The following is a 9,845-nucleotide window of genomic DNA, read 5'->3' as shown; positions in this document are numbered from 1 at the left end:
TGGAAAGGCTATAAGAGAGCCCGGTCGTGGTGGTTTTTTCCCTTTTTCCTCCTTTTGCTCTCGTGGTCGGAAGAGGTGAGGGGCTCAGTTGGCACTCGAGGATTAAGCGCTCCGTGTGCTGAACAGAGGGAAGTGGGGGAGCGACAGGTTCGCAAGCCGTGGTTGGTGGTTTGTGACGTAGGGCCAGGGATATAAGCGCGTGAGCGTGTCGCTCTGTTAGAGGACGGCTTGGCTGCGGGGAATGAGAGGAGGGAATAGGTGCACGTTTCAAGTTGCGTCGCTACGTAAGGCAGATCGCGCGTCCCCATGGCATGCTGGGACTCGTAGTTCTGATGATTCGCAGGCACTTGTTATGTCACTGTTTAAGCTTAGTATTACGCAGAGCGGCTTGAAGGCATATCTAATAATAATTGTGACTTATCAAAATACAGATACATAGAATTTACATAGTTCCCAACTTGATCACCTTTTAGAACAATGATCCTCAACTGGTAAACAGCAGCAAAAAAACGAATAATAGAGGATTGAGAGAGGGGTAACCAAAACCCAACTATAACCTCAAGGATCTAGTGGAAACTTAAGATGTGTTATAGATTACAGGTAATTGAAACCTTTAGGTATTTAATGCAGATCAGCCCATCTTTAATCTGTGAGGTATGGGAGCAACAGTAGGAAGCCACATGTCCCTTTTTACAGAACTTGTGTATTATGAGTAGGTGGGCTATTGAGCATGAGTATGGCTGATCCCTTAAAACCCTTCTCGTTTTCCACAGCCCAGTAGCTCAGTATGCCCGTGGCACGAAGTTGGGTGTGCCGGAAGACGTATGTCACTCCACGCCGACCTTTTGAGAAGTCTCGGCTGGACCAAGAGCTGAAGCTGATTGGTGAGTCCTCCCAGGGTTGGCATGCAATTCATTATTTCAGTTTTCATCCTCTCATCTTATGCAACTACAAATGTGGTCAGCCTCATGTTTGTTTATTAAAATTTGATATTCCGCCAAATCTTACAAAAGTTCTCAGTGGATTACATTAAAATTATGTTCGCAGGAGGTGCAAAAGGGTCTGCTTTCCAGGTTGTCCATGTTGTGTGTCCTGTATAGCTGAGGCAGTGCATGTAAACATGCAAGCTTGCTGTAGTAAGGAAATGCCACAGCTTTGTAGGAATAAATGCTTTCAAAAATATAAAGAACCCAAAAATGAAAAAGAATAAAGAATTGTCAAAGATCAAATAGAATTATTTTTCATACCACAGAGAGGTCCACTGAGAAGGGATTAATAATTGTATAAGATCATGTGGACAACTAAATATCAAAACATCAGTTATATGGTCCTCAGTAATATACAACTCAACATAAGTTTTTGTAAGCGAGTTGTAAGCTTGAAAACACAAAAGGGTAAATTAAGCATAATACATCCCTGGACCTAATTGTGTGAAGTGCTGTAAATGAAGTCAACACAATGTGATACCAGAAGGAAAGGAGACTTTACTCTGGAGTATAATGCAAGTAATTCAAAAGGAAGCGGTGGAAGCAGTGTTCCCGCTAAGCTGCGTTGGCCTGCGCTCGCGCACAAAATATTACATCGCAGCGCAAAGTTTCTCTTCACAGCGCACACACGCGTCGGTAAGGTAAGGGGACGCATTGGGGGGATTGCACTTCCCCACAATTGCCATGCTTCGGTTCCTCTTCTTCCTTCCTTCCTCCCCCCCCCCCCCCCGCGGGACCCTGCGGCACCATCAACTCTTACTCCCTCTAATGTCGGCCCTGCAGCTCCAGACTTCCTCGCACCTTCTCCCCTCCCCCTTTGGATCGCTATTATTTTAAATGTTATAGCCGCGGAGCTGTATCCATCAGTGGAGATGTCTAACCTCGGCCTGCCCCGGAACTCTTACTGCAACAGTGACTTCCTGTTCCTGCCTAGACGGGCGGCTGCTGCAGTAAGAGTTCCGGGGCAGGCCGAGGTTAGACATCTCCACTGATGGATACAGCTCCGCGGCTATAACATTTAAAATAATAGCGATCCAAAGGGGGAGGGGAGAAGGTGCGAGGAAGTCTGGAGCTGCAGGGCCGACATTAGAGGGAGTAAGAGTTGATGGTGCCGCAGGGTCCCGCGGGGGGGGGGGGGAGAGGAAGGAAGGAAGAAGAGGAACCGAAGCATGGCAATTGTGGGGAAGTGCAGAGCTGCAGGGAAGAGTGTTGCGGTACCCAGCTGGAGGGAGAAGGAAGATGAGGGAGGGAATTAAAGGAGATGCCAGGGCTTGGAGCATAGGAGGAAGGTATGCCAGTCTAAGGGAAAAGGAAGGGGGAGATGTGAGAGCATGGAGGGGGAGCGAAAGATGGAAGAAAAGGAAAGGAGAGAGATGCCAGAGAATCAGGGAAGGGGAGATACCAGACTATGAGGAGAGGTGTGGGAGAGGGAAGGCGAGGAGAGAGATGCCAGACCAATGGGGTGAAAGGAGAGATGGAAGGGGGAGGCATACAGTTTCTGGAAGGGGCATAGAAGGAGAGAAGATGCCATATAGGGGAAGAGAGACGGCAGACAGTGGATGGAAGGAAGAGAGTTACAAGAAGATGAGGAAAGGAGAAACCACAGAAGACAAAGGTAGAAAAAAATTTCTATTTATTTATTGCTTTAGGAGACATGTGTCACTGTTTCTGTGAAGCATTGTATGCAGAGTCCAGCTTCTTGCTGGTTCAATTTAACCTTTGTCTATGTATTTTTATTTTATCCCCCCTTTTACAAAACTGTGAAGCATTTTTAGCACCAGCCTTGGTGGTAGCAGCTCTGATGCTCAGAATTTTATGAGCATCAGAGCTGTTACCTCCGTAGCTAAAATCCACACTACAGTTTTGTAAAAGAGGGAGGGGTTAGTTTGTGATTACATATTCCTTACTAGGCGAAGGTGTTTTCTGTGTTCTGTGTGTTCGAAAGACATGGTTTTCTGTTAGGATTGACGGTGTAGGATTGATCTGTGCTGGTCTGGCTTGTTTAGTTTTACAATGGGTGTATTGATGTACTGCTCACTGCAATATGTAAGATGCTGCCTTTTCCTAGGTACTCATGTGTGACGTGTGGTTTGTTACTAAAAATCATGTTTTTCTTACAGATGGGGGGGGGTGCCAAAAAATGATGGGCCCCGGATGTTACATATGCTAGGTACGCCACTGTATGTAAAGATACCAGAAAGCTGGCGTAGCAAAAACTTCTAAGTTTTGAGTATTTAACCCTCCCACAATCTCACGGGCACTCGTTTCAAGTTTATTGAGATTTTGATTTAAACGCAATATCAAATATTTTCAATGCGTATAACAAAAATAAATTTGGGGAAATAAATAAAACCATTTGAACCAGTGTTCCCGCTAAGCTGCGCTGGCGTGCGCTGGCGCACAAAATATTACATCGCAGCGCACACGTTTCTCGTCACAGCGCACGATCGGAAGAGGCGTACGGCAGATGGCAGGGCGGCGAGAGGAGAATCGGGCGAGTTGGCTCATAACTTGCTGGCGCCCGATATTTTTGGCTCACGGTGAAAAAAGTTTGCTCACAACACCCGCCCGCTTAGAGGGAACACTGGGTGGAAGCCCACTAAATGTGGGTCTAAACATCCATGTCCGTGATAATAGTTTCACAGTATATCAAGTTGTCAAAGTTCTAGTAAAGTACTTATCTCCAATAGCAATAACGTCCATGATGGTTCACTTCTAAAGTCTGTGCTGGGTATTCAGCTCTACAGAGCTCTGTTACGGAGGCACACAGCCCCATTCTTCAGGAGCAATACACTGGACGGAAGAGGTTTGGATGCCAGGAGAGCAAAAGGAACTCCTACAGTTTAGTTCCTTTTGCTCTCCTGGCGTCCAAACCTCTTCCGTCCAGTGTATTGCTCCTGAAGAATGGGGCTGTGGTGCCTCTGTAACGGAGCTCTGTAGAGCTGAATACCCAGCACAGACTTTAGAAGTGAACCATCACGGACGTTATTGCTATTGGAGATAAGTACTTTACTAGAACTTTGACAACTTGATATACTGTGAAACTATTATCATGGACATCGATGTTTAGACCCACATTTATTGGGCTTCCACCACACTTGGGGAAGGATCGCCTTTTGAATTTTTATTTACATGTGTTATACCCCAGAGTAAAATCTACTTTTCTATTGGGATCACGTGTTGACTTCATTTACAGCACTTCACACAATTAGGTCCAGGGATGTATTATGCTTAATTTCCCTTTTGGGTTTTCAAGCTTACAACTCACTTACAAAAACTTATGTTGAGCTGTATATTACTGAGGACCATATAATTGATGTTCTGCTATGCAGTTGTCCACATGATTTTACATTAATCCCTTCTCAGTGGACCTCTCTGTGGTATGAAAAAGAATTCTATTTGATCTTTGACGCAGCTTTGTAAGAGATAAGGTCGTGCTTGAGGCTATAACATCCAGAGGCTTATTTTCAATTGAAAGGAAGCTCTGGAATGAGGGAACATAGGATGAAAGGGTGGTGAATATGTGGAATGGCTGCTTTGTGAAGGTGGTGGAAGAGAAAACTATCTGAATTAAAGAAAGCTCGGGGCAGGTATATAGAAATGAAAGGGAGTGTAGATCAGGGGTGTCCAACCTTTTGGCTTCCCTGGGCCGCATTGGCTGAAAAAAATGTTTCTGGGGCCGCACAAATGCTGCAACAAGAAAGAGGAGGGAGCCAGCAAGACGGTAAACACCCAGGGGCAGCAGAGGAAAACACTGCATCGACCAGGGCCGCACAAAATACTTCGGGCCACAGGTTGGACACCCCTGGTGTAGATGATGTGGATAGGCAGACTGGATAAGCCACATGGGCATTATCTGCCTTAATTTTTCTCCTTTTCTAGGACCTTAAATGCTTAGCATCTCCTTATGTGTCTACTGTTTTGCAATTGTAGTATTTGTCCTAATTCCCATTCCTTTCATTTTCCTTATTTCTCTGGCCTTCAGGAGAATATGGGCTGCGAAACAAGCGTGAGGTGTGGCGGGTGAAATTCACTCTGGCCAAGATTCGTAAGGCAGCCAGGGAACTGCTGACTCTGGATGAGAAAGATGCCAAACGTCTCTTTGAAGGTAATATCCCACCCCCACTCTATTTAAGATTCACTGGGGGAAGAAAAGAGAGATCTCAGCTGCTGGCTCCTGCATTCTGCAAGATCATCTTCACTACTCCGTTCTCCCATCTAACCCGGCCCTGTCCTAACGTGATTGAAAATATTTCACTAAATCCAAGTAGTGTGACATTAGCCACCTGAGTTCTCTCCCACATTTGTGCTATTCCTTTTTCAGAGCTGAGAAACATTTATTATCCCAGGACAAGCAGGCAGCAAATTCTCACTGATGGGTGATGGCACCGACAGAGCCCTGGTACAGACACTTCAAGAACTTGAAAAAGCTCTTGAGGCATGCGCGAGTGCCTCCTCGCCTGATGTAGGCGCGGTATCCCTCAGTTTCTTAGTTTCCGCGGAGCTAAGAAGTCACGTTTCAACGGTTGTTAAAAAATTTTTTATTTCGCTGCCTTCCCGCTCTCGCGGTTTTACTGACTTTTTGTCAGTTTCTTCTTTTCTGTCGTTGATAGGTTCGTTCTACAAAAAAAAAAAAATTTAATTATATTTTATTTTTTTTCTTTACCGTTGTTGGTTTGGCCTAGTGGGGCCTTATGGATCGCCATTTTGTTTTCTCCCCTCTGCATGGCTCTTGTCCCGCGCTGGTTTTTCCTGCCCATTTTTCCTCCACGCGGTTGTTTTGTTGTGGAACTTGTCTTCAACAACATCCTTCTGTTATTTTAGCAATCTCGGGACCTTGGCCTTGCCATTTTTTCTTCCCTTGCTTTTTTCCTCCTTCAGCGCATTTTCATGTGTATTCTCCAGAAGCAGTTTCCCGTCAACACTGCCAGGAATCCGGCACCAGTCGACGCCAGTGATCTGGTACCAGGCATCGGGCAACAGGTGACGCCAGTGTTCCGGTACCCAGCATACTTCCAGTCTGCACTACCTGTGATGCTTCTTTGGTAAGTTGGTTTTCTCCTTTAGACTTCAGGTCTAATCCTGCCGACCTTTTCCAGTCCTATCTCTGGCTCTGCTTCGACATCGATGACTGTCTTGATATGTGCATGTTCATCTTCGAAGTGTGGAGCGACACCGATGGTACCGATCATGAGCTAAGGGTATTGGTATCCCTTTCTTTTCTTCTATTCCGGAGCCACACCTATGGTACCAGTCTTAGACCAAGGGTACCGGTGTTCTTTCTTTCTCTGGGAGCGGCACTGATGATACTGGTCATGGCCCCTGGTCATGGTCTTTCTACTCTGGAACGACACCATCGTCATAGAAACATAGAAATAGACGGCAGATAAGGGCCACGGCCCACCAAGTCTGCCCACCCCAATAACCCTCCCCTACCTTTCTCTGTGAAGAGATTCCACGTGGCGATCCCATTTTGACTTAAAATCAGGCACGCTCCTGGCCTCGACCACCTGCAGTGGAAGATTATTCCAGTAATCAACCACCCTCTCGGTGAAGAAGTATTTCCTGGTGTCACTGTGTAGTTTTCCGCCCCTGATTTTCCACGGATGCCCTCTTGTTGCCGTGGGGCCCTTGAAAAAGAAGATATCCTCCTCCACCTTTATACGGCCCATGAGATATTTGAACGTCTCGATCATGTCCCCCCTCTCTCTGCGTTCCTCAAGAGAGTATAGCTGCAATTTTTTCAGCCTTTCCTCATACGGGAGATCCTTGAGCCCCGAGACCATCCAGGTGGCCATACGCTGGACCGACTCAAGTCTCAGCACATCTTTGCGGTAATGCGGCCTCCAAAATTGTACACAGTACTCCAGATGGGGTCTCACCATGGATCTGTACAATGGCATAATGACTTCCGGCTGACGAAACCCCTACGTATACAACCTATGATTTGTCTAGCCTTAGATGAAGCTTTCTCCACTTGCTTGGCAGTCTTCATGTCCTCACTGATGATCACCCCTAAGTCACGTTCTGCTACAGTCCTTTGTAGGATTTTACCATTAAAGGTGTACGTCTTGCATGGATTTTGGCTGCCCAGGTGCATGACTTTACATTTTTCGGTATTGAAACTGAGTTGCCAGGTCCTGGACCAGTGCTCCAGTAGGAGTAGGTCATGCACCATACTGTCAGGCATTGAGTTTCCGTCTGGCCCTGTGCATTGGTCTGACGTGTTCCTGTTTACTACATTGCATAGTTTGGCGTCATCGGCAAATAGCGCTATTTTACCTTTAAGTCCCTCAGCCAAGTCCCTTATGAAGATGTTGAATAGGATCGGGCCCAAGACCGAGCCCTGCGGCACACCACTGATCACCTCCGTCTTTTCGGAGGGGGTGCCGTTCACCATCACCTTCTGAAGCCTACCTCCAAGCCAGTCCCTAACCCATGCTGTCAATGTGTCTCCTAATCCTATAGAGCTCATCTTGTTCAACAACCTGCGGTGTGGCACGCTATCGAATGCTTTGCTGAAATCCAAGTATACGATGTCTAGGGACTCCCCAACATCCAGCTTCCCTGTCACCCAGTCAAAGAAGCTGATTAGGTTAGATTGGCAGGACCTCCCCTTAGTAAATCCATGTTGACACGTATCTCGTAGATTCTCCTCGTCTAAGATCGTATCCAATTGGCGTTTGATTAGAGTTTCCATTAGCTTGCTCACTATTGATGTGAGACTCACTGGTCTGTAGTTAGCAGCCTCCGTCCTGCATCCTTTTTTGTGGAGTGGAATGACGTTAGCCGTTTTCCAGTCCAATGGGACTTTACCTGTACTAAGGGAGAGATTGAAGAGCGCGGATAGCGGTTCCGCCAAGACGTCACTTAATTCCCTGAGTACCCTGGGGTGTAGGTTGTCTGGTCCCATTGCTTTGTTAACCTTGAGATTAGATACTTCAAAGTGGACAGTGCTGGGTGAAAACTCGAAATTTCGAAATGGGTCTGCAGAGCTATCCCTTGTCTGCAGCTGAGGGCCGGATCCCGGCACCTCACGGGTGAAGACTGAGCAGAAGTATTCATTTAATAGTTCAGCCTTTTCAGAGTCCGATTCTACATAGTTCCCGTCTGGTTTCTTAAGGCGTACTATCCCGCCTGTGTTTCTGTTTCTATCACTAATATACCTGAAGAGGGGTTTATTGCCCTTCTTGATGTTCTTCGCTAGATTCTCCTCCATTCTAAATTTGGCCTCTTTGACCTTTGTTTTGACTGCTCTTGACTTGGCCAGATAGTCTTCCCTAGAGTCCTGCTTCCCTGATTGTTTATAAGATAGGAACACTCTTTTCTTTTCTTTTATGAGGTCTGAGATCTTTGCAGAGAACCACTGTGGCTTATTGTTTCTTCGCCGTTTACTTACCAATTTAATAAAGCGGTTGGTTGCTTCTAGTATGGTAGCTTTTAGAGTTGACCACAATACTTCCACATTATCTGTTTCTGCTCGGTTATGCAGCGCCTGATGGATGAAATCCCCCATGCCCTCGAAGTTGGCGTCCTTGAAGCTGAGGACCTTGGTTAATGTGTTAGATTTTGTGAAACCTTTCCTGAGATTGAACCATACCATGTTGTGGTCACTGGAGGCCAACCTGTTGCCCACCGAGACCTCGGTGACACTTTCTCCATTGGTAAGTATCAGGTCCAGTATTGCCCGATCCCTTGTTGGCTCCAATACCAGTTGCCTGAGTCGTGCTCCCTGAATAGAGTTTAATAGCCTTCTGCTGCTGTTGGACGCAGAGGAAAGTGTGGTCCAGTCCACATCAGGCATATTGAAGTCACCTAACAATACAGTGTCCCCACGCAAGGTGATATTCTCTATATCCTCGATTAATTTCATATCCAGGTCATCCTGCTGTCTTGGGGGTCTGTATACTACATCAAGATACAGGCATTTGTCCTTCCCCCTAGCCAGATTCACCCAAAGGGATTCCCCTGTGTACCTGACATCTGCGATTCTGGTGACTTTAATGTCATCTTTGGTATATAGTGCTACCCATCCTCCCAATTTGCCCTCCCTGTCTCGGCGAAGCAAGTTGTAACCCGGTATGACCATGTCCCAGCCATGGGAGTCCGTGAGCCAGGTCTCGGATATCGCCACCACATCTAGGTTGGCATTCCTCATTTCCGTCTCTAATTCCAGGATTTTATTTCCCAAGCTGTGAGCGTTGACATACATAGCCCTCCATGTTATATGTTTGCTATGGTACCGGCATCTTTTTATCTTTGCTGGGGCACGACCATCAGTACCGGCCATGGACCAACGGTGCTCTTGTCCTTTTCTCTCTACTTGGGACTGACACCATCAGTACCGGTCATGAACCAATGGTGCCGGTGTCTTTTCCCGTCTGTTCCAGTGAAACATAGAAACATAGAGTATGATGGCAGAAAAGGGCCGGTGGCCCAACAAGTCTGCCCACTCAAGAACCCTCCCTCATCAAGTGGTGCTGTGTGCCTTGATACCAGCTTTTTTCATCTAGAACCGGCGCTGTATCCATTGGTACCGGCTCTTCATTTTTAACAGTTTTTTCTTTCATGCCACGATTTTGGTCGGCGTCGGAATGTTTTCATTGTTCCTGTCGATGATGTCGATGTTTCTAATTGGTGTTGACCTCCCTGTTCGATGTCATATTACTGTCGTCATGTCTGATCGATGTCGCAGTCCATATCGACATCTAGGTCGATGTCTGACTTTCTTCTCGACATCGACATGTTCAACTGTGATTTCAGTTTGGGTTGTCAGCCCTGTTGACATCGTCTCTTCTAGTGCTGCCTGGTTGAGTTTTTTGATTCCGGGAACTTTTCACTTGAGTCTTCTCTGCTTTT

At 46.5% G+C, this 9,845-nt stretch overlaps 1 protein-coding gene across 3 annotated transcripts in view; it reads left to right on the top strand.

Annotated features, from left to right (window-relative positions):
• Positions 1-29: 29 nt before the first annotated feature.
• Positions 30-9,845, top strand: part of RPS9 (ribosomal protein S9) — a 32,679-nt gene continuing 22,863 nt past the window's right edge. Inside the window, exons 1-3 of one of the 3 annotated variants that reach the window (XR_004540763.1) lie at positions 30-75; positions 774-884; positions 4,972-5,094. Coding sequence is in view for 2 of the 3 variants with exons in the window: in XM_033959958.1 (XP_033815849.1) it covers positions 788-884; positions 4,972-5,094 (220 nt within the window). In the remaining variant the exon portion in view is untranslated. Of the gene's footprint in view, positions 76-124; positions 148-773; positions 885-4,971; positions 5,095-9,845 lie in introns of those variants that run through there. The other 2 variants (XM_033959958.1, XM_033959959.1) reach the window with 2 other exon arrangements.

This window comes from Geotrypetes seraphini, chromosome 10 (assembly GCF_902459505.1).
Source record: "Geotrypetes seraphini chromosome 10, aGeoSer1.1, whole genome shotgun sequence".
NCBI lineage: Eukaryota > Metazoa > Chordata > Amphibia > Gymnophiona > Dermophiidae > Geotrypetes > Geotrypetes seraphini.
Note: the sequence above shows the minus strand (reverse complement) of the source record. Positions and strands in the feature narration are given on the sequence as shown.